Source organism: Chiloscyllium punctatum, chromosome 10 (genome assembly GCF_047496795.1).
Source record: "Chiloscyllium punctatum isolate Juve2018m chromosome 10, sChiPun1.3, whole genome shotgun sequence".
Classification (NCBI taxonomy): Eukaryota; Metazoa; Chordata; class Chondrichthyes; order Orectolobiformes; family Hemiscylliidae; genus Chiloscyllium; species Chiloscyllium punctatum.
The window spans coordinates 76,458,667-76,483,580 of NC_092748.1; the positions used below are offsets into that span (position 1 = coordinate 76,458,667).

The 24,914-nt window shown below is 39.8% G+C and overlaps 1 protein-coding gene across 3 annotated transcripts in view; it reads right to left on the reverse strand.

The window, feature by feature from the left end:
- Window positions 1-866: 866 nt before the first annotated feature.
- faima (Fas apoptotic inhibitory molecule a) overlaps window positions 867-24,914 on the reverse strand; it is a 34,173-nt gene continuing 10,125 nt past the window's right edge. For 2 of the 3 annotated variants that reach the window (XM_072579598.1, XM_072579597.1), the window contains exons 2-5: window positions 12,528-12,661; window positions 9,055-9,283; window positions 6,835-6,884; window positions 867-1,927 (exon numbers count right to left, since the gene is read on the reverse strand). In XM_072579598.1, the coding sequence (XP_072435699.1) occupies window positions 1,778-1,927; window positions 6,835-6,884; window positions 9,055-9,283; window positions 12,528-12,638 (540 nt within the window). In that variant the 5' untranslated portion in view covers window positions 12,639-12,661 and the 3' untranslated portion in view covers window positions 867-1,777. Of the gene's footprint in view, window positions 1,928-6,834; window positions 6,885-9,038; window positions 9,284-12,527; window positions 12,662-24,914 lie in introns of all 3 variants that reach the window. The other variant, XM_072579599.1, reaches the window with a different exon arrangement.

The following is a 24,914-nucleotide window of genomic DNA, read 5'->3' on the forward strand; positions in this document are numbered from 1 at the left end:
CCACTTTGCCGAGCATCCTAAATCTGTTCATAAGAATGACCTCAAACCTCTAGTTGTTTGCCATTTCAATACACCATATTGTTCTCATATGCAGCAACGCCCAGTTAAATTTCAGAAATTATACATTAAAAAGATGAGATTGAAGAATGAAGGTGGGGGAGAAGGTTTGAAGTTGCAGAGTTATACGGTGCCAGATTAAAATGTGTGTTCAGTGTTAGAAGACAGACAATAATGGTTTGGGGGAAGAGGGAGAAAGTAGTAAGGGGTAAAGAGATAAAACGCAATGGTGGGGTGGGAATAGCAGCTGGGGTGGACTCAGTCCTGAAAACTCATGGGCTGAATTTCATAGTGAGGGGTGGGCAAACTGCTCACCACTTTAGTTACAAGAGTTGTATACCAGTTTTATATTCAACAGAAAAGAAACCTACCCCACCCGTTGGTGTGCCAAATGAACATACAGTGGGAAATTCAGTCCCCAGTGGGAGGAAATCTTGCCCTTGAGAAATGCCAGCCGATCGAATTGGCCATCATGTCTAGCAATCCCAGCAGCAGCTGAACTGCGTCCTCGGTACTGCTTGGGGTTGCAAGGCCCAGGACAGAGACAACCTGGGGAACTGGATTTGGTTATGCCTGATGTTTTGGACAGGGAGGGATTGAGAAGTGGGGAGTGAAGAGGGCCTGAATATTATAATTACATTTGGATAAATGCAATACAATATACTCTTCTGAAATTTTATTTCGTTTTTCTGCAATTTGGAATATATTTGACCTACTTTGAGAATTGCAGTAAAGTAGAAATCTACATTAAAAAACCATAAAGAGATACTTAAATAAATTGTTTCATGCTTATAGAAAAATCAGACCAGTCCAATGCAAAAACATTTATTTGTATTTAAAAAATTCATATCATAAAAATCTTCCATATAAAGAAAGTCTACTAATACAATATACCTACTTGGGCCCATATTTTTCAGTGTATTGAGGCAAACAGGATTACTTACATGAAACTGTTCAAAACTTTAACATAAACTCTTGTTTCGGGAGCAACAGTTTAAAAACAAAATTTGATCTGGCCAAATATTGTTGTACCAGACAAGATATTGATTTCAATGTAGATATGTATCAACAGAACAGCATTTACTTGAAAGTCATCTGTTCCCATATTAATGTTTGCCAACCTCACAGTCACAAAAATAAAATGCACATTTACTAAGTAAAGTAATTGCAATCTATTTAATGTAGCTGTGCTCTTTCATAATGTGAAGTGCACAGTGCAATTTGAAAAATTAATGAATTATATTTTTATTTTTCAAATGATTCTATGGTATTTAATGCCAGAAGAAATTGATTTGAGGTCTATTGTCACAAAATAGTGGAAACTAGTTTATACTCTGAAAGGATGAATTAAATCATTAAAACTAAAAACATGAAAATTAACATGATATGCTTCATTTTAAAAAAATAATTCATTACTTGAAGAGTGTTTTATTGATCTACACCCTAAACCAGCAGCATATACCATTTGCTTTTAAATATAGGGAAAAGCCCAAAACTATAGTTATTCATAAATGATCTGATAGCAACACCGTAGTTTTATGTCAACCAAATAATTCTAATTATCATTGAAGTGTGATTATTGTACAGAATATGCATTTTCTCAAATTGACATTTTCAGGAGTGGTATTTCTTCATATTGTGGCATGAATGATAGCATGGCAACTGAATAACCTAATTTTTCTAGAAAAGTTGTTCTTCTGATTGGTTGATGTACAGGTAGTCACTCAGCAGATTCAGGGATTTCCTGGTCATCCATAATAAGAGTATGGATGATTCCTTCTTTTCGTTTACCACTGCTAACAGCTTTGATACAGCAGTCATGGTTACCAATAGTGAAGTGAGTTTCAGTGCCATCATCCACAAATTCGCCCTATAAAAATTAATAAAATGGTTCAGGTAAACAAAGGGACTTGATTCAATGTTGAACCTCATGCTTACATGGAAACAGACCCTTCGATCCAACTCAAACATGCCAACCAGATATTCTAAACATATCTAGTTCCATTTGCCAGCATTTGGACCATATCCCTTTAACTTCTTCTTATTCATGTATTTTAAGTGTTGTAATTGTACTAGCTTCCACTGCTTCCCTCTGGCAACTCATTCCATGTATGCACCAACCTCTGCCCCTCACGTTCCTTTAAAAGCTTCTCGGTTTCACCTTAAACCCGTGTACTCTAGTTTTGGACTCTCCTACACTGGGAAAAGACCTTGTCTATTCACCGTATTCATGCTCCTCATGATTTTATAAACCTCTATCAGGTCACCCCTCAGCCTCTGATTCTCTGGGAAAATAAGCCCCAGCCTATTCTTCGTAAAAACTCAAATCGTCCAATCCTGGCAATATCCTTGCGAATCTTTTCTGAACCCTTCCAAGTTTATCAACTTATTTCATATAGCAGGGAGACTAGAATAGAACACAGTATTCTAAAAGTGGCCTCACTAATGTCCTGTACAACTGCAAAATGACATCCCAACTCCATCTTCAATGCACTGACCAAGATTCTAATGTTTTAAAGACTTTTAGAATTTGTGAAATGATCCATAAACAGGAAAGTATGAGATAGGTGACCTGTAAATCTCTTCTTAATAGGACATCAATGGAATACTGGTCTTAATACAACAGTATTTAGAGATCATTGTTGTCTCAGTTGAATGTCTTAAATACAGAATAACCAACAATGCTACCAAACACTACATAATGTGGTCAAGCCCTGGGTTCTACACACACTTGCATGGTTCATTTTTGAAGGGACTGAGTGTGATGGTGACACAAGATATGAAAAATGCCCAGCTAACCACTTTTCCAAACCATGATATGGAGTGGGGAATGTTAAAATTCTCAGCCTACTTACCAGTTCCTAAACGAATAAAGATTAACTGAACTTGTTAAAGTTAAACACACCTCAAAATCTCCTTGCTAATGCCATTAAATAGTTGGCATTGTTTGACATGGTTTCACATTATTCAAAGCTGTAGATTTCTGCAGTAGATTAGGCAAGCAGGAAAATAATAAAGCCATGTTTTAATTCAGATAAAGGTACTCACATCTCAAATGAAATGACACACCAGAATAGCAATCTGAGAAGATTATTGATGAAATTAAGTGGTTATATTGTGTAGCTCATTTAGATGTATTTCATGAATATGGTTGATCATGAAAACTTTTATTTATTTACTTATGACCTGAATATTTTGCACTGGCAAATAAGTTGTCATTGAGTAATTGTTCACATTCAGAGAATGTTCCTTTTATTTTTCCAATTCCTCCCTCCCAGGATGTTGACTGCAGACTGAAGTACCAGTTGGTACACAAGTGTAGTAGGCCATTTAAAACATCAAGACTGCTCTATCACTCAATAAAGTCATCATAATCAATAATCTTATTTTAACCTTAAATCTGTATTTCTGTCAAAACCTGACAAATTTTCATGCCTTGCTTAATAAGAATTCATCTCCCTCTGCCTTCAAAAAAACCAAGGATTTTGCTTCTACCAACAGGAAAGGATAGCAAAGATGATTCTCGATAGGAGTGAGAGAGGCAGGGTAGTTGTCATGGGGGGACTTCAACTATCCAAATATTGACTGGGATCTCTACAGTACGAGGATTATATATGGGTCAGTTTTTGTCTAGTGTGTGCAGGAGGGTTTCCTGACACAGTATGTGGATAGACCTAAAAGGAGCGAAGCCACTTTAGATTTAGTACTGGGTAACGAGCCTGGCCAGGTGTTAGATTTGGAAGTAGGTGAGCACTTTGGAGACAGCGATCACAATTCTGTCAGGTTTACTTTAGTCATGGAAAGGTATAGGTGTACTCCACCGAGCAAGAGTTACAGCTGGGGGAAGGGAAATTACGATGCAATTAGGAAAGATTTAGGAAGGGTAGAATGGGGAAGGAAACTGCAGGGGATGAACACATTAAAAATGTGGAGCTTATTAAAGGAAAAGCTCCTGTGTGTCCTAGACAAGTATGTACCTGTCAGGCAGGAAGATACAGAACATGTGAGCCATGGTGTACTAAGGAAGTGGAATCCCTGGTGACGAAGACGAAGACGACTTATGTTAGGACAAAATGTGAAAACTCAGTTAGGGCGCTGAGGGCTACAAGGAAGTCAGGAAAGACCTAAAAAGAGAGCTGAGAAGAGCCAGGAGGAGACATGAGAAGTTGTTGGCAGATAGGATCAGGGTTAACCCTAAGGTTAACCCATAGGTATGTCAGGAATAAAAGAATGACGCAAGTTAAATTAGGGCCAAAGATAATAGTGGGAAGTTGTGTGTGGAGTCAGAGGAGATAGGGGAAGCACTAAATAAATATTTTTCGACAGTGTTCACTATAGAAAATGAAAATGTTGGCGAGGAAGATACAGAGATACTTGCACCTAGACTAGAAGAGATTGAGGTTCACAAGGAAGAGGTATTAGTAATACTGCAGTCCCCTGGGCCGGATGGGATCTATCCTAAGATCCTCTGGGAAGCAAGGGAAGAGATTGCCGAGCCTTTGGCATTGATCTTCAAATCATCATTGTCTACAGGAATAGTGCCTGAGGACTGGAGGATAGCAAATGTGGTTCCCTTGTTCAAAAAGGGTAGTAGAGACAACCCTGGTAATTACAGGCCAGTGAGTCTCACTTCAGTTGTTGGTAAAGTGTTGGAAAAGGTTATAAGAGATAGAATTTATAACCATCTAAAAAAGAATAATCTGATCAGGGACAGTCAGCACGGTTTTGTAAGGAGTAGGCCATGCCTAACTAACCTTATTGAATTTTTTGACAAAGTGACCAAACAGGTAAATGAGAGTAAACCGGTTGATGTGGTATATATGGATTTCAGCAAGGTGTTAGATAAGGTTCCCCACAGTAGGCTATTATACAAAATGTGGAGGAATGGGATTGTGGGAGATAAAGCAGTTTGGATCAGTAATTGGCTTGCTGAAAGAAAACAGAGGGTTGTAATTGATGGAACATGTTCATCTTGGTGTCCAGTTACTAGTGGCGTACCGCAAGGGTCGGTGTTGGGTCCACTGCTGTTCGTCATTTTTATAAATGACTTGGATGAGGACGTAGAAGGGTGGGTTAGTAAATTTGCAGACGACACTAAGGTTGGTGGAGTTGTGGATTGTGACGAAGGATGTAGTAGGTTGCAGAGAGACATAGATAGGATGCAGATGGGCTGAGGAGGTAGCAAATGGAGTTTAATGTGGACAAGTGTGAGGTGATATACTTTGGACGGAGTAATCGGAATGCAAATTACTGGGCTAATTCTTGGGAGTGCAGATGAGCAGAGAGACCTCAGTGTCTATGTACACAGATCCCTGAAAGTTGCCACCCAGATTTACAGGGTTGTTAAGGCGGCATACAGTGTTTTGGCCTTTATTAATAGAGGGATTGAGTTCCGGAACCAGGAGGTTATGTTGCAGCTGTACAAAGCTCTGGTACGACCACACTTGGAGTATTGTGTACAGTTCTGGTCACCGCATTATAAGAAGGATGTGGAAGCTTTGGAAAAGGTGCAGAGGGGATTTGCTAGGATGTTGCCTGGTATGAAAGAAATGTCTTACGAGGAAAGGCTGAGGGCCTTGAGGCTGTTCTCATTAGAGAGAAGGTTGAGAGGTGACTTAATAGAGACATACAAGATAATCAGAGGGTTAGATAGGGTGGACAGGGAGAGCCTTTTTCCAACTATGGGAACGGCAAACACGAGGGGACACAACTTTAAAGTGAGGGGAGATAGATATAAGACAGATGTCAGAGGTAGATTCTTTACTCAGAGTAGTAAGGGTATGGAATGCTTTGCCTGCAACGGTAGTAGGTTTGCCAAGTTTAAGTGCATTTAAGTCGTTATTGGACAGGCATATGGATGTACATGGAATAGTGTAGGTAGGATGGGCTTCAGATTAGTATGACAGGGCGGCGCAACATCGAGGGCTGAAGGGCCTGTAATGTTCTATGTTCTACCACTTTACCCGGTAGAGACTTCTAAAAACTCACGACAAAAAAAATCCAACCTTTGTTTTAAATGGATAACGTCTCGTCTTTTAAATACATAGTGATCCCTGGTTCTAAATTCTCTCATAAAAAGAGATATTCTCTCTATATCTACCCTGTTAAGGTTCCTCAGTATATTATATGTAACACACCAAGTGCAGATTCTTGACTTTGAACCTAAGTAGTTTAATGTTGGAAGGCTATTTAGCTGCAGGGTATAAATGGTAGCACAGATTTATTGTACTTGATCCATTCCTGTCCTAGCTTAATATTCACATCACCCTCCCTGGAATGTGCATGTGAGGGTAAGGCTCAGATTCATTTTTCTCTTTTCTAATCAAAAGACATTCAGGACAGGTTTAGTGTCCTTACCAGTACCTACATTCAAAAATGTTCCTGGTATTTCTGGTTCATTACCTTATCTTGTTGAAGCATTAAATCATCACTCTAAAGTGAGTTAAATGTGTAAATGAAACTATATTAGCACAATTTCAGATCTTGAGGGAATTATAATAATACAAGTGAAATATCAAAACAGCAACCTTGATGCTTTAAGTGTACAGCAGACCATCCAAGGTATTGTACAGGTCCTCCCACCCTCAAACTATGATAAAAACCTACCCATTTGTTTAACATTGTAAGTTTCAAGTTAATTATTGTACTGAGTTATTTAAAATTTTCCTTGTTGCAACCCTGAAAACAAAATATGGTTTAATAACCAAATGCATCTTTTAGTCGCATGCCTCCCTCTCAACATAAAAGAAAAATAATTTCTAACCTTGACGAACTTACCGCAGTCTCCACTTTTTTCCCATTGCACCAAACATCCATGGTGTCCTTCTCTGTACAGGACCAAAGTCAAAAAAGGATGAAAATTATTAGAGAAAAATAGCAAGTGTTAAGAGTTTACATTTGTTTTCAATTTCTCTTTTCTCTAGCCAAACTCTCTCTCTAATTTACTTTTACTTCCAATAAAGTAACATTTCTTCACATTTCGCTATCATATATGACAGATCAGGTAAGTGGGAGATAACACACATATTGGGAGGAAAAACGTGGAACAAGAATATGCAAAGACCTGGTGATCGTAAAATATATAGTTATCTGAAACTTGCGTCCAATCAAACAACCCATTAGAAAAACAAACGGGAATTTCTAAATAGAGATATAAAGTAATAGAATAAAAAAAAGTGTTCACTTTTTGAACAAAATGTTTGCGTTGCTGAGACCAATTTCAAGTCAATATTCCTGTACTCAAACTACAAGGAATTGTGCTGACTGCCAAATCGGAGACTAGTGGTTTCTAAAGGTTGAGAGTACCCACACAAATTAGGCAAGAGCAGACTTGAATATGCAAGTCAAAGTTATAAGCATCTCACTCCAGATCAATCATTGACTAGGCAGCCAAACAAGCCAAATTTCGAGACCAAGAATTATTCTGGTGTTTGGAGAATCAGAAATCAGTGACTTTGAAAATTTGAAATGGAAACTTACATATACCAGGAGTAGGAAGTCAATGGAGATACAAAGGACAGAAGTGGGGAGTGGGATTCAGTGCAGCTGGGGTCCAAAGAACACATCTTAGTTTATATAAGGTGGAATTTGGGAGGCTGACAACAGCTTTGAAGAAGCCCTGCTTTGGAATAAGAACATAGGAAAAGTAGGTCACTTAGCCCCTCAGGTATGCTCAACCATTCAGTCAGATCATGGCTGAACTGTATCTTAAGTCCAGCTACCTGCCTTGCTTCCAAAAGTCTTAATACCTTGCCTAACAAGGAACAAAATTCCCTTTTGACATTTTTATTTTCTGGAAATGTGGTGAAGGCAAGTTCAACTGAGGCATTTAAGATGGCATTGGATGATTATTTGGATGTAAGCAGTGTGCAATGGAATGCGGATAAAGGAAGAGATTGGCACTCGTTTATGATGCTCATTTGAGTGCATGGGCCAAATGGCTTTTATCGCACAGTAACAACTGTGATTTTCAAACGGATTAAATCTTTAAAAGCTTTTATGAAAAAATCAATCTAGGATTGATTTTATGTGAGGAAATGCTTCCTGGCATTAGCCTTGGACAGTCCAGCTTTAATTTTAAGGTCACACCCCGTTATTTTGGAAGTAACACCCCATACCCCCAAAACAAAATGTCAGGATAAAACTGAAAGTTAGAATAGATTTTAGATTAGATTCCCTACAGTATGGAAACAGATCCTTCGGCCTAACAAGTCCACACCGACCATCCGAATGATAACCCACCCAGACCCATTTCCCTACCGTATACTTATCCACCTAACACTATGGGCAATCGAATATAGCCAATTCACCTGACCTGCCCATCTTTGGATTGTGGGAGGGAACCAGAGCACTCGGAGGAAACACAAGCAGACACTTGGGGAAATGTGCAAACTCCACACAGACAGTTTCCTGAGGCGATAATTCAACCCAGATCCCTGCCGCTGTGAGGCTGCAGTGCTAACCACTGAGTCACCATACTGCCCCAAGGCACGAAGTTGACAGTATATCAAAGAATGCTGACTTTGATTAGGGAAGTGTCACTGCAAAAGGCAAAACAGTAAGAATTTGAAATACAATGGGTGGTAAAAGTGAGCACATACTTTATTGGCGTCGTATTCAAGGATTATTGACAATAAAATAGTTTTTAGAGAGAATGGAAAGTTTGAGGGTGGCTTTTTGAAGAGGCTGATAGTACCCGTTATTTTGGAAAAGGTGTCAGAAGACTCGTCTAAGGAAAGCCACCTCTTGGTATGGAAAAAAAAAGATGATTAGGTCACAGGGATAGCCAATGTTTTAAGGGGTTAGGTGATAAGGAAGTTGAAAGTGCAGCAGATGTACATTAGGATAGAGATGGACTGACGAGTACATGCTAAAATGACTGGTTTTAGGTGGAAACCTTTCAGAAACAGTTTATAGATTTCTTGAACCAAGATAACATAAATATACAGTCACTTGTAATGAAGAAACAAAACATTTCTTACCCTAATGTGCACCTACCCAGCACTATTCGTGAATCTATTCCATCTAGATTTAATATCCACGTGTTTGTCGTTTTTGATCTGTTCTCCATGTACTTCTTTAGGCTCTTCCCATTGATCTCCAATGTGTATTCATAAGCAAAACCACTAATTGCGTCAATATTGATTGTTGCTTTAATGTTAGTAGCTCCAACTGCAAAAGTTTCCTTCCCAACAAGTTTGAACATCCAGTCCCTCCGTATAACTTCCTGACAATAAAATATTGTTTGTCACACAAAGAGAATAAACATTCAAAGACTGAGGATACTCAAAACTTTATGACCAAACCAAGTTACAATAAAAAAAGTATGTGAAATCGAAAACGAACAAGAGCACTTTACAAAATGTAACAGGCCATTGAAGTTTTTATAGAAATAAATCAATCAACATACGCTAGATAAGAAAACTTGTTAAACCATCATTTGGAAAAAAGCAGCAAATGGAGATTGATTTAGTGCTTGATGAAGTTATCAGATCCTTGTGGAGTGCATTTAAACCAATTAAAGTGTGCACTCGATACCCCTATTAATAAAGCCTAGGATACAGTATGGTTTTTTTAACAGCTCTCTTAACCTGTCCTGCCAATTTCAATAATTTGTACACATACACATCCAGGTCCCTCTGCTTCTGCAAACTCCTTTAGTGTTGGACCATTTCTTTTATATTGTCTTTAATTGTGGTACAATCACAATTAAGTAGACATAATAATTAGCAGGCAATTTGCATTTGGGGTCTCAAAAACAACAAATAAATTAAAGCAATAGATCATCTATTTCTGTTTGAGCAAAGAATACTGGCTGAGACAATTAGAAATCTCCCTGGTCTTTGAACAAACCTATGGAATCATTTATGGCTTATGGGTGGAATGTCAAACAATACAACATTCCTGGAATACTGCACTGGATGTTAAACTTCATTTCACAGTTCAAATCCATCATGGCACATGCATGAAATATTGTATTGAAGGAAAGAGCCAACTACCAACTGAACTAAGATCAAAATACTAACATAATCATGACGACTTGGAAGTGTAGAATTTCCAACAACCTTTTTTTTGACAAATTATAGCAAAGTTTTTGTTCACTAGTTCCATTTGGTCTCAGAGCCATTCCTGCCTGACCCTATGAAATGACAACACGTTTGCTTTGAAGTTATAGTAATCGCGAGCTTATTTCGCAGTCTATTAGGGAGATACCAATAGAAGAAAAAAAAGCATGTAGCAAATGCACAGAAATTCACCATAAGGAAACCAACTGCATCTGCGCCAACAGGAGCAAGAAGCCTTGAAATGGAGATAGTGATGACTCTTCATTGAAGTTTGGGTGTTTGCAAGAATATTGCTGGGACTAAAAGGGTAGTGTCAGCTTGAATCATTTTCTGATGGTAATTTTGGCTACTGTAATATAGTCCATGTTTTCTCTTGTTCAATAGAAGATTTATTCTGTGTGTTAAATGTACATAGGCAGACTGCTGTGAACGTGTTCAGCATAGAGCTCCATGGTTTGAAAACAAAAATTGGTCTATCAAACTAGGTTGAATTTCCAGGATCCGAATGAACCAATGCTGACATCAGCTGAGAACATAATAGTGATTATTGCTGAATTATTATAATCCTGCTGTCGTAAATGTAAATACCCAATAGATCAACACAAATACAGAAGACAATGTTAGTATATTCACTGCATCATCTATGAAAGAAATTATTATGGAATGAGAAAGGAGCTCCTGAAATTCAAAAGGTAGCACTCAAAAGATCAAAAAGTAGCCAGTTACATTTTCCCAATCACTTAAGAAAAACAGATTTTTGACCCCTGCTCTGAGATACACAGAGGTGACAGGAACAATATTGTTCACTTTCATTACCCCTATGCAAATTGACATTCAATTACTTGAGTACAGCTAGTAATACGTTCTAATTTTTTTCCTTGCTCATTCTGGGCATCAGCACACGAACTTTCAGAGCAGCACTCAAGTAATTGAACTGACATTGAATGGACTTGTTATAAATGATCCTGTATCTTATAATCCCATAGAATTCAAGCCAACCCTACTGCTTCAACAGTAACCAACTCTCAAAATCCCAGGAAATACAACACTGACCCGCTCATGTTATTATCTATCATACACAACTTATAACATAGCATACATAGTGATGAATTGCAGGTCTAATATTTCTATTTTATTTCCTTTATGCCAGTTTGCCAACAATCTTTCTTAACTCCAAGAAATGTTTTGTCTGCTGCATAACTCTGCCCTGACAAAAGCAGAGTTTGGAGTGTAGTGGAGGAGTTGGTAAGCAGCCTCTATCTATAGTGAATTAGGTATCTGAAGGAATGTAACGGGGTCATCCATTGTAGCCACTCAAAGTCGTAAATCTATTGATTGGAAACACCAGCTATTCAGGAAATTTGAGTAGCTGCAAATGATACAGTACAGTACAGTACTCAGTACATGAAAGATACAGCGACTCAAGAAGATTTTTAAAAATTTAAACTGTTTTTATCTTTGTTGTGTTTCAGGGTAGTATTTACATAAATAGTGTTTTCCAATTCATGTACTTGTAAATGTCATTTTATTATCAGAAAATTCTGATGTCCAGAAAGCACTTGGTCTCAGGTATTCCCAGGTTGGAGAGGTTACGCCGAATTAATGTGCAGCTGACATGAGAATTCATGGTTTAATGCTCAAAATGGAAATGTGTTCCTTTCTTTGTATGGGTTAACATTAGCTACCAGCTACATAACTGAAAAACATTAACTGAATTAAGATGTAGAACAGTAAGATTTTAGAATAATACCAAATCTCATTTGCACAATTTACAAACTTTGATGATCACTAAACTTTGAACTTCAATAACTTAAAGTCCTAATCCATTCTGCTCTGTAATTTTCTCTTTTTATATATTTTATATACAATGATTGATTGTAAAACCTACTTCAAATCAGCCCTTTGCCATAACTTTTTAAAGTGATTAAAAAATGAATTTTGTAACTTTTAAAATAAAAAAAAGTTTAAATATTTTAATGTTTTAAATTAATAATTTATTAATTCAAATACTTTTCATGAATTTATACATGTATACAGAAAATTAATATCTTACCCTACTGGGCACCATTTCTTGAGCACCATTGAAAAACAGCCAAAACGATCAATTTTCTTACGTGGACTCAGTGTTGGCAAGTTACTTGACAATGAAAAGCATTCCACCAAATGTTGATCTTATTTCTCAACATGGGTTATTGCACATTTTCATTTATTTGAATCAACATCAATATCAGTTACGTCCTCTCAATTGATATCCTAAACACGGTTTTATCCTATAACTTTCTGATCTGAATGGATGAGCATGACATAAGCTTTACTTAATCATTAGGAGAGTTTTACACGTAAATTCTTGGCAAATTAAATATAAATGACCGAACCAATGTGAAACCAAATTGTTGAATATCTTACCTTTCCATCGACATACACCACTCTCTTTCCTGAGGTGGTGCCATGCTCAAATTCTATTTTATGCACACCATCACTTAGAGCAACTTCCCAAAATGCCACCAGATCAGCCATTTTCTCAGGGCGTAAATTGAGGGCTAAGAAAACACAAAATGTAAATGTTTGGTAAGAGCACACAACTAATTAGTTATCAATACCATGAAGTTTGTCAAGGCAACTTAGAATTTTAAGTCTACATACATAACTAACACATCTAAAAATGACTGGATCATGAAATATTGTGATTCATTAGTGCAGGTATTCAAAATATTGCAATGACAATAAACAGCAGCAAACACTTCAACACAAGGAATTTATAAATATTCAAGTAAAGAAACAGAAATGAACAAGTAAACTGAATATTGCCCATCATAACAGTTGGTAATGTCAAAAGAACAGCAACACATTACCTTAAAAAAAAGATGATTGGAGTGGACAATGAAGAAGGTTATCTAAGATTACAAAGAGATCTTGATCAACTGGGTCAATGGGCTGGGGAGTGGCTGATAGCGTTTAATTTGGATAAACGCGTGGTACTGCAGTTTGATAAAACAAACAAGGGCAGGGCTGGTACAGTTAATGGTTGGACCCTGAGTAGTATTGTAGAACAGACAGACCTAGGGTTTCAGATACATAATTCTTTGAAATTTGTGTCATTGGTAGACTGTGTGGTGAAGGCGGCGCTTAGCACGCTTGCTTTCATTGTTCAGACCTTTGAGTATAGGATTTGGGATGTCGTGTTGAGGTTGTACAGAATGTTGGCGAGGCCTCTTGCAGAGTACTGTGTGCAGTTCTGCTTGCCCTTGCAGATCTTCTGTTATTGGAAGGATATTATTAAAATAGAGAGGGTTCAGCCACAATTTACCCGGATGTTGCTGGAAATTATGGGTTGGAGTTATAAAAAAATAGGCTGGGTAGATTGGGACATTTTTCACTGGATCATAGGAGGCTGAGGGGAGATCTTAAAGATGCTTTATAAGATAATGAGGGGCATAGATAAGGTGAAGAGCAAAGGTGTTTTCTGTAAGGTAGAGGAGTTCAAAGCTAGGGGGTATATTTTTAAGGTGTGAGGAAAAAGATTTAAAAAGGACATGAGGGACAACATTTTTGTTTAAAACAGGGTGGTTAATGAACTGCCAGAGGAAGTGGTGGATGCAGGTACAGTTCCAATGTTTAAAAGACATTTAGATAAATGCATGAATAGGAAACATTTGGAGGGATATGGGCCAAATTAGCTATTTTCATGCTGTATGATTCAACGACTATGACCCTACACCTAGTGAGAAGTTCTTGGATGATAGAAAACTGCAATATAGATCAATATTCCTTTCCATAATAAATACAAGACAGGCATGCAAAATGAATAGGACATATTTTTGCAGTAAAACCTCTTGACAATGTTCAACCATCTAGCATTATTCTCATGATTTAACAAAATAAACTTCTAAATTTAAATTTTCCATTTTAATTTTGTTTAATAACTAAGCAAAATTACAGTACTAAATGATACATTTGCAGTAGTCATTGTAGACTTTACATGATTGCTATCTGTTCAAATCATTTCATGAAATCCTGTTCTACTTTAATATATCAGAAATATTTATAACACCATTGCAAATAGTATAAAATGACAACATTTTTATTAATTATTAATTGTTTTTGTTAGCTGATAATAGTCAGTAACTACCTGTAATAAATTCTCACATAGAAATCAGCAGGAGTTATATTACTAGAACTGAAATGGAATGGTAATAGTCCATCCATTCCAGTACTAAAGAAAACACATGCAACATACATTCCTGATGAAGGGCTTTTGCCTGAAACATCGATTTTCCTGCTCTTCGGATGCTGCCTGACCTGCTGTGCTTTTCCAGCACCACTCTGATCTAGACTCTGGTTTCCAGCATCTGCAGTCCTTGTTTTTACCAACATACCTCAATGACTACAACTCGATGGCTCTGTCCTCCATCATCATGGAGTGCTTCGAAAGGCTAGTCAAGGCTCACATCAACTCTAGTCTCCCAGCTTGCCTTGATTCCCCTGCAATTTGCCTAATGGTGAAACAGGTGCACAGCAGACACCATTTCCCTAGCCCTACTTTCATCCCTGGAACATTTGAATAACAAGGACACTTTCATCAGGTTCCTACTCATCAACTAGAGCTCTGCCTTCAACATCATAGTCTGCTCCAGAGTGTTCTCAAAACTCAGACCTAGGTCTTGGCTTTGCCCTCTGCAACTGGATCTTCAACTTCCTGACTCACAGGCTGCAAATCAGTGAAGCTATACAACAGCACCTCCTCCTCGATAACCTTCAACACTGGCGCCCCACAAGGATGCGTTCTCAGCCCCCTAATGTACTCCCTGCACACCCAAGACTGTTTAGCAAAATTGCATAACAATGCCATGTATAAGTTTGTTGATAACAATGCCGTAATAGGCCAGATATCAAACAAGTCAGAATAAAGGATGAGAGTTTGCTTAGTGTCTTGATGCAACAATAACAATCTCTCTCTCTCAATGTCAGCAAAACAAAAGAATCGATAGTTGACTTCAGGAACAAAGGAGGATATGCTACATCAACAGGCTGAGGCAGAGTGTGTCTAAAGCGTCAAGTTCCTAGGAATGACGATAACCAATCTGTCCTGGACATCCCATGTAGATGTGATCAAGAAAGCACAACAATGATTCTTCTTCCTCAGACAGCTTCGGAAATTCGGCACGTCCATGAGGACCCTCACTAACTATTGCAGATGCACCGATGAAAGCATTCTATCTGGGTGCATAACAGCATGGCATGACAAATGCTTTGTCTAAGACAGGAAGAAACAACAGAAAGTTGTGTGCACAGCCCAGATCATCATGGAAGCCAACATCCTATCCATGGGCTCCATTTATACCTCACATTGCTGCAGAAAGGTGAACATCATCAAAGATCCCTCCTGCTCCAGTAATGCTCTTTTCCAACCTCTTCCATCAGGCGGAAGATACCAGAAGCTTGAAGACACACACCAACAGATTCAAGAATAGCTTCTTCCCTGCTGTTAATAGACTCTTAAATGGACCTCTCTAGCTTCAAATAATGCTGACCTCATTAATGTTAAAGTTGTTTTATGTACCTTCCATGCAGCACTACAATTTGTATGTCCTTGTTTGGTATGATCTGCCTGTACTGCTCACAAAACAAAAACGTTCCATTACTTAAGGCACATGTGACTAAAATAAATTAAATCAAATAATAATGTGGTCATTGTCTGTCTTGAAACGATTTTGTAATTTGTTCGTAACAACTTAAATGAGTATACTATTAAATGTTATAAACACTTAGGTTGTTGACTTGCTCACTGAGCTGTTAAGTTTGTTTGTAGATGTTTTGTCACCATGCTAGGTAACACCATTGGTGTGCCTCTGGTGAAGTGCTGGTGTTCTGTCCTGCTAGCTATGTGTGTGTCTGGTTCTGCTGGGGTTGGTAGTGTCATTTTCGGTTTTGTTGTTGGTTCTGTTTCTTAGTCGTTGGTATATTGGGTCCAAGTCTTCATGTTTGTTAATGGAGTTCTGGGTTGAGGGCTAGGCTTCCAGAAATTCTCATGCCTGTCTGTTTGGCTTGTCCTAGTATGGATATGTTTTCCCAGTCGAATTGATGTCCTTTACCGTCTGTGTGAAGTGATACATGTGATAGCTGGTCATGTCTTCTGGTGGCTAGTTGGTGTTTGTGTACCCTGGTGGCTAATTTCCTTCCTGTTTGCCTTGTGTCTTGTTTTTGGCAATCTTTATATGATATTTTGTTGATAATGTTGGTTGGCTGTGGGTATAGGATCCTTTACACTTGTTAGCAGTTGTCATAGTGTAATTGTAGGTTTGTGGGTTACCCAGGGGTCGGAATAGTCTGGTGGTAATTTCTGACAGGTTTGTAATGTATGGCAGTATCGCCAGTGCATCCAGGTGTGTTGTGTAGGAATTGTTGGACTATGCTTTTTGGTCCCCATTGTTTCTGAAGACATTGTTTAGATGTTCTTCTTCTGCTTTATGCAGTTCCAGGATTCTGCAGTGCGTTGTGGCTTGGTCGAACAATGTTCTGATGTAGTTGCATTTGAGAGTGTTGGAATGGTTGCTGTTATAATTGAGTACATAGTTTGTGTGGGTGGCCGCCTTGTACCCACTGGTCTGGAGCTCCCCATTGACCTTGCATTCACTTATAACGTTCAGGAATGGGAGTAGGTTGTTGTTTTCTTCTTCCTTGGTGGATGTTGTTTGAGTTCATGGGTTTCAACTAGCTGTGAGCTTTTGGTAATGACAAAAAGGTGTCAGCTACATAATGGATCCACAGTTTTGACTAGATAGTGGGCTGTGCTGTCCATTTAGGTCTTCTATGACCACTTCTGCTATTAATCCTGATATTGGTGATCGCAAGGGTGTGATTTGGTGGATTTGCTTGTATATCTGGCTGTTGCACTTAAAATGCGTCGTGAGGCAAAAATGCGTCGTGAGGATGCTGTCTTTGCCGATGTGTTGATGTTGTGGCTTGTCTGCATTCCTGGTCCTTCGAGTAGCGAGGCTATTGTTTCCTTGGCTAGGGGAACATCTATGGAGGTGAACAGTGCTGTTACATCAAGGGAGACCATAATCTCGTCCTCCTCTATTTTGGTGTTCTTGATGATGTTGAGGAATGCTTGGACAGAGAGAACTGAATGGATTAAGTTGATAAGTAGGTGTTTCAGTCTTTGATGCAGTTCTTTAGCTAGTCTTTATGTAAAATGTTTCTGGGAGTGAAACTTCGAGTCTGAGGCAGTGCCCAAGTACACTTTGGGAAGTCCACAGAAGCGGAGTATGTTGGATCCCTCTGGCTTCATGTTTTGGAGATCAGTCTTGTTAATTTCTCCTGTCTTGTGTAGATTTCTTAATGTAACTGTGATGCTGTTGTGGTATCAGATCATTATTAAATGTTCATAGCTAGATGAAGCCCATCAACTCAAACAGCATCGTTACCAGCATAACATTGACCAAGGAAGAAGAAAACAACAACCTACTCCCATTCCTGGATGTTGACTGAATGCAAGGCCAATGGGGAGCTCCAGACCAGCGTATACAGGATGGCCACCCATACAAACCAAGTATTTAACTACAAACAGCAACCATCCCAACATCCACAAATGCAGTTGCATCAGAACATTGTTCAAGTGAACCATAACACACTGCAGAACCCTGGAGCTGTGTAAAGCAGAAGAACACCAACCCAACATCTTCAAAAACAACAGGTGGCAAAAAAAAATGTAGGCGGAAGTGAGGACTGCAGATGCTGGAGATCAGAATCTAGATTAGAGTGGTGCTGGAAAAACATAGCAGGTCAGACAGCATCTGAGAAGCAGGAAAATCGACGTTTCAGGCAAAACCATTCATCAGGAATGAGGCAGGGAGCCTCCAGGGTGGAGAGATAAATGGGAGGGCAGTGGGGCTGGGGAGAAAGCAGCTAAGAGTGCAATAGGTGGATGGAGCTGGAGATGAAGGTGATAGGTTGGAGAGGAGGGTGGAGCGGATAGGTGGGAAGTAAGATTGGCTTATAGGACAGGTCAGGAGGATGGTGTTGAGCTGGCAGTTTGGAACTGGGGTAAGGTGGGGGAAGTGGAGAGAAGAAGAGGAAATGTGGAAACAGGTGAAGTCCAAAAAAACCGATGATACCTACATGACAGACCACAACAGGAAGACACAACACACCTGGACACACTGGCCACACTGCCATACATTAAGAACATATCAGAAGTGACTACCAGACTACTCCAACCCCTGCGTATCAGGATAGCCCACAAACCTACTACCATACTATGACTACTACTAACACCTTATAAAGGATCCTAACCTCACAACCAACAAGACCAATGTTATACACAAAATACCGTGTAAAGACTGCCGAAATCTCCAAATAGAGCAAACAGGAAGGAAATTAGTGACCAGAATACAGAAACACCAACTGGCCACCAAGAGACATCACCAGCTATCACATATATCACTTCACACAGACAATAAAAGACACCAACTGGGACAACATAGCCAACCGAGGACAAGCCAAACAGAGACATACATGGGAATTCCTGGAAGCTTCACACTCAACCCAGAACTCCATTAACAAACACGTAGATTTGGACCAGATATTCCAACCACTACACAACAGAACCAACAACAAAAATCAGAAGTGACACCAACGACCCCAACAGAACGACAAAAAAGCAGCAAGCGGGACAGAATGCCAACATTTCACCAGAGGCGCACTGATGATGTTACCCAGAATGGTGACAAAACGTCTGCGAACAAAGTTACTAGCTCAGCAAGCAAGTCAACCTCATCCACAACCCAAGCAACAAATCTTCTTGGAATACTCTAAACAAATTCTTTCTTTAAAAATAGTTATTTTAAAAAAGTAAGTTTAGGTTTGTTACAAAATTACAAAACTAATACAAAATAGTGTAATCTCTTTACAGTATAGTAACAATATCAGTATATAAAAATGCTAACTACTAATCTACTCTACAGACTACCAAAACACAAAATAAGATATAAAAAGAAAATCTCTAAATATTAGCAAAAAAAACTATAGTATAGTAAATAACTAACAAAAAAAGGCAAAAAGTAAATAAATAAATACACATTCAAAGTAAAATTATGTCAAGTCATAACAAAATCTGTACTTATGTGGGATTCTTCCTTCCAGGGGCCCCCGAACTGACAGACATAGTCCTCATGGATAAACAAAGCCCCTAGATAGCTTAGCTGATGCATATGCATTGATATAGTTCAGGAAGGGCCGCCACATTCTATAAAACAATTCCATTTTTTGGAGCACCATATTTGTAAGGAAGACTAGAGGGATATATTCCATTACTATCCTATGCCAGTTCGAAATTCCAGGAGGAAGTTTGGATACCCAGCTTGTTAGTATGTTTTTCCTTGCACAAAAGGAGAGGATAGAAAATAATTTCTTCCCATATCCATCTAGAGGGGGAAGATTTGAAGAGCCCAAAAGGAGAGACAATGGGTCTAACCCAAACTCTGTTCCCAATATCTTTGCCAAGGCATTCGCTACACTGTCTCAGTATCTATGAATCATATGATATGTCCACAAACAATGAGTGAGAGTAGCAACCTCTATTTTACTTTTAAGACACATTGGAGATGCTCCTGCCTTAAACTTTGCAAGTCGCTCTGGTGCTATATGGGCCCTACGAGTATCTTCAATTGAATAGCTTGAGTCCTATTACACAGAGATATCTTCCTGGCATCTTCCCAAAAGTCCTCCCACATTTCTAAGGGAATTTCCATCTCTAATTCTTGAGTCCAAGTTTTATATAGCCGTTCCATGTCCTTCGATATATTATTACCTAGCAATGATAGAGAGTACTGACCGAGGGTGCGCCCATCAGCCAAAGCACTCTTCTTTCCATATCCAATTTGTAAGGATTGGTCATCAGTGTCTTTTTTTTTGTACAAAATCTCATATTTGAAAATATCAAAAGAAATCCTTGCTAGGCAACCCAAACTTTTTAAAGGACATCATGACCTCCCAATCAAATCAATGTCCCAAACAGGAGATTCCTCTGGACTCCGAAATTTTAAATCCGTCAGGCAGGGCTGAAATCATTGCATTTCCACCTTGGGGGTGGGGGTTGTAAATTACCCTCACCCTGTCATATGATCTTCCAAGTTTTGATTGTATTTAGGAGAATTGGGCTTTTACAATGACCCGTGACAGTTCTCATCTTATCCATAAACAATAGATTGATGAGGGGGCATTTTGACTGGGAAGCCTCAATATCTAGCCAGATTGATTGAATTCCAAGAGATCCAGTCATAGAGTCATACAGATGTACAGCATGGAAACAGACCCTTCGGTCCAATCCGTCCATGCCGATTAGATATCCCAACCCAATCTAGTCCCACCTGCCAGCACCCGGTCCATATCCCTCCAAACCCTTCCTATTCATGTATCTATCCAAATCCCTCTTAAAATGTTGCAATTGTACCAGCCTCCACCACATCCTCTGGCAGCTCATTCCATACATATACCACCTCTGCGTGAAAACATTACCCCTTCAGTCTCTTATATCTTTCCCCTCTCACCCTAAACCTATGCCCTCTAGTTCTGGACTCCCCGACCCCAGGGAAAAAGACTGTCTATTTATCCTATCCATGCCCCTCAATTTTGTAAACCTCTATAAGGTCACTCCTCAGCCTCAGACAGTCCAAGGAAAACAGCCCCAGCCTGTTCAGCCTCTCCCTATAGCTCAGACCCTTCAACCCTGGTAACATCCTTGTAAATCTTTTCTGAACCCTTTCAAGTTTCACAACATCTTTCCGATAGGAAGGAGACCAGAATTGCACGCAATATTCCAACAGTGGCCGAACCAATGTCCTGTACAGCCGCAACATGACCTCCCAACTCCTGTACTCAATACTCTGACCAATAAAAGGAAAGCCTACCAAATGCATCCTTCACTATCCTATCTACCTGTGACTCCACTTTCATGGAGCTATGAACCTGCACACCAAGGTCTCTGTGTTCAGCAACACACCCTAGGACCTTACCATTAAGTGTAGAAGTCCTGCTAAGATTTTCTTTTATCTGAATTAAACTCCATCTGTCACTTCTCAGCCCATTGGCCCATCTGGTCCAGATCCTCTTGTAATCCGAGGTAACCCTCTTCGCTGTCCACACCTCCAATTTTGGTGTCATCTGCAAACTTACTAACTGTACCTCTTATGCTTGCATCCAAATCATTTATGTAAATGACAAAAAGTAGAGGGCCCAGCACCGATCCTTGTGGCACTCCACTGGTCACAACCCTCCACCACCACCCTCTGTCTTCTACTTTTGAGCCAAAGCCTTCTGTATCCAAATGGCTAGTTCTCCCTGTATTCCATGAAATCTAACCTTGCTAATCAGTCTCCCATGGGGATCCTTGTTAAAAGCCTTACTGAAGTCCATATAAAATCACATCTACTGCTCTGCCCTCAATCTTCTTTGTTATTTCTTCAAAAAACTCAATCAAGTTTGTGAGACATGATATCCCACGCACAAAGCCATGCTGACTATCCCGAATCAGTCCTTGCCTTTCCAAATACATGTACATTCTGTCCCTCAGGATTCCCTCCAACTTGCCCACCACTGAGGTCAGGCTCACTGGTCTATAGTTCCCTGGATTGTCTTTACTGCCCTTCTTAAACAGTGGCACCATGTTTGCCAACCTCCAGTCTTCTGGCACCTCACCTGTGACTATCGATGATACAAATATCTCAGCAAGAGACCCAGCAATCACTTCTCTAGCTTCCCATAGAGTTCTCAGGTACACCTGATCAGGTCCTGGGGATTTATCCACTTTTAACCATTTCAAGGCATCCAGCACTTCCTCCTCTGTAATATGGACATTTTGCAAGATGTCACCATCTATTTCCCTACAGTCTATATCTTCCATATCCTTTTCCACAGTAAATACTAATGCAAAATATTCATTTCGTATTTCCATTTTCTGCAGCTCCACACAAAGGCCGCCTTGCTGATCTTTGAAGGGCCCTATTCTCTCCCTAGTCACGCTTTTGTCCTTAATACATTTGTTAAAAACCCTTTGGATTCTCCTTAATTTTATTTGCCAATGCTATCTCGTGTCCCCATTTTGCCCTCCTGATTTCCCTCTTAAGGATACTCCCACTTTCTTTATACTCTAAAGGATTCACTCGATCTATCCTGTCTATAACTGACATATGCTTCCTTCTTTTTCTTAACCAAACCGTCAATTTCTTTAGTCATCCAGCCTTCCCTTTCACCCTGACAGGAATATACTTTCTCTGGATCCTTGTTATCTCATTTCTGAAGGCTTCCCATTTTCCAGCCGTCCCTTTACCTGCGAACATCTACCTCCAATCAGCTTTCAAAAGTTCTTGTCTAATATGGATGAAGATTTGCCATCTGAGGTAGTTTGGGTTGAGGTTAGGAATAGGAGAGGTGAGGTCACCCTGTTAGGAGTCTTTTACAGGCCTCCTAATAGTCCTAGAATCGTTGAAGAAAGGATTGCGAAGATGATTCAGGAGAAGAGTGACAGTAATAGGGTGATTGTTATGGGAGACTTTAACTTTCCTGATATTGATTGGGAAAGCTATAGCTCAAGTTCGTTAGATGGGTCAGTGTTTGTGCAATGTGTGCAGGAGAGTTTCCTGACACAATATGTAGATAAGCCAACAAGAGGTGAGGCCATACTGGATTTGGTTCTGGGTAACGAACCAGGCCAGGTATTAGAACTAGAGGTAGGTGAGCACTTTGGGGACAGTGACCACAATTCGGTGATTTTTACTCTAGTGATGGAGAGGGATAAGTGTGTACTACAGGGCAAGAGTTATAGCTGGGGGCAGGGAAATTATGATGCGTTGAGGCATGACTTAGGATGTGTGGATTGGAAAAGTAGATTCCAAGGCAAGAGCGTAATTGATATGTGGAACTTGTTCAAGGAGCAACTATTGAGTGTCCTTGATAAGTACGTACCTATCAGGCAGGGAGGAAAGGGTCGTGTGAAGGAGCCGTGGTTTAATAAGGAGTTGGAATCCCTTGTTAAATGGAAGAGGGTGGCCTTTGTAAAGATGAGGCGTGAAGGTTCAATAGGGGCGATTGAGAGTTATAAGGTAGCCCGGAAGGACCTGAAGAGAGAGCTAAGAGCAGCAAGGAGGGGACATGAAAGGTCCTTAGTTGGTAGGATTAGGGAAAACCCTAAGGCTTTCTATAGGTATGTTAGGAATAAAAGAATGACTAGGGAAGGAATAGGTCCAATCAAGGATAGTAATGGGAAGTTGCGTGTGGAGGCTGAAGAGATTGGGGAGGCGCTGAATGAATACTTTTCGTCAGTATTCACTCAGGAACAGGACATTGTTGTCGATATGAATACTGAGGCACGAATAAGTAGAATGGATGGCTTTGAGATATGTAGAGAAGAGGTGTTGGAAATTCTGGCAAGGGTGAAAATAGATAAGTCCCCTGGGCCTGATTGCATTTATCCTAGGATTCTCTGGGAAGCAAGGGAGGAGATTGCAGAGCCATTGGCCTTGATTTTTGTGTCCTCTTTGTCTACAGGAGTAGTGCCAGAGGACTGGAGGCTAGCAAACGTGGTTCCCTTGTTCAAGAAGGGGAGTAGGGATAATCCTAGTAACTATAGGCCAGTGAGTCTCACTTCTGTTGTGGGCAAAGTCTTAGAGAGAATTATAAGGGATAGGATTTATGCACATCTGGATAAGAATGATGTGATCAAGGATAGTCAGCATGGTTTTGTGAAGGGCAAGTCGTGCCTCACAAACCTTATTGAATTCTTTGAGAAGGTGACGAAGGAGGTAGATGAGGGGAAAGCGGTAGATGTAGTATATATGGATTTTAGTAAGGCGTTTGATAAGGTCCCCCATGGTAGGCTACTGCAGAAAATACAGAGATATGGCATTGAGGGTGAGTTGGAGGTTTGGATTAGGAATTGGCTCTCTGGAAGAAGACAGAGGGTAGTAGTTGATGGCAAAGATTCATCTTGGAGTGCCGTCACTAGTGGTGTTCCGCAAGGATCTGTTTTGGGACCATTGCTGTTTGTCATTTTTATAAATGACCTGGAGGAAGGGTTAGAAGGTTGGGTGAGCAAGTTTGCGGATGATACGAAAGTCGGAGGAGTTGTAGACAGTGAGGAAGGATATGGCAGGTTACAGCGGGATATAGAGAAGCTGCAGAGCTGGGCAGAAAGGTGGCAAATGGAGTTCAATGTAGCTAAGTGTGAAGTGATTCACTTTGGTAAGAGTAATAAAAAGATGGATTACTGGGCTAATGGTAGACTACTTGGTAGTGTGGAAGAGCAGAGGGATCTTGGTGTCCATGTACACAGATCTCTGAAAGTTGCCACCCAGGTAAATAGTGCAGTGAAGAAGGCATATGGCGTACTGGCTTTTATTGGTAGAGGAATTGAGTTCCGGAGTCCTGAGGTCATGCTGCAGTTGTATAAGACTCTGGTGCGGCCGCTTCTGGAATATTGTGTGCAGTTTTGGTCGCCATACTATAGGAAGGATGTGGAGGCACTGGAACGGGTGCAGAGGAGGTTTACCAGGATGTTGCCTGGTATGGTAGGAAGATCCTATGAGGAAAGGCTGAGGCACTTGGGGTTGTTTTCTTTGGAGAAAAGAAGGTTTAGGGGTGATTTGATAGAGGTGTACAAGATGATTAGGGGGTTAGATAGGGTTGACAGTGAGAACCTTTTTCCACGTATGGAGTCAGCTATTACAAGGGGGCTTGGCTTTAAATTAAGGGGGGGTAGATATAGGACTGATGTTAGGGGTAGGTTCTTCACTCAGC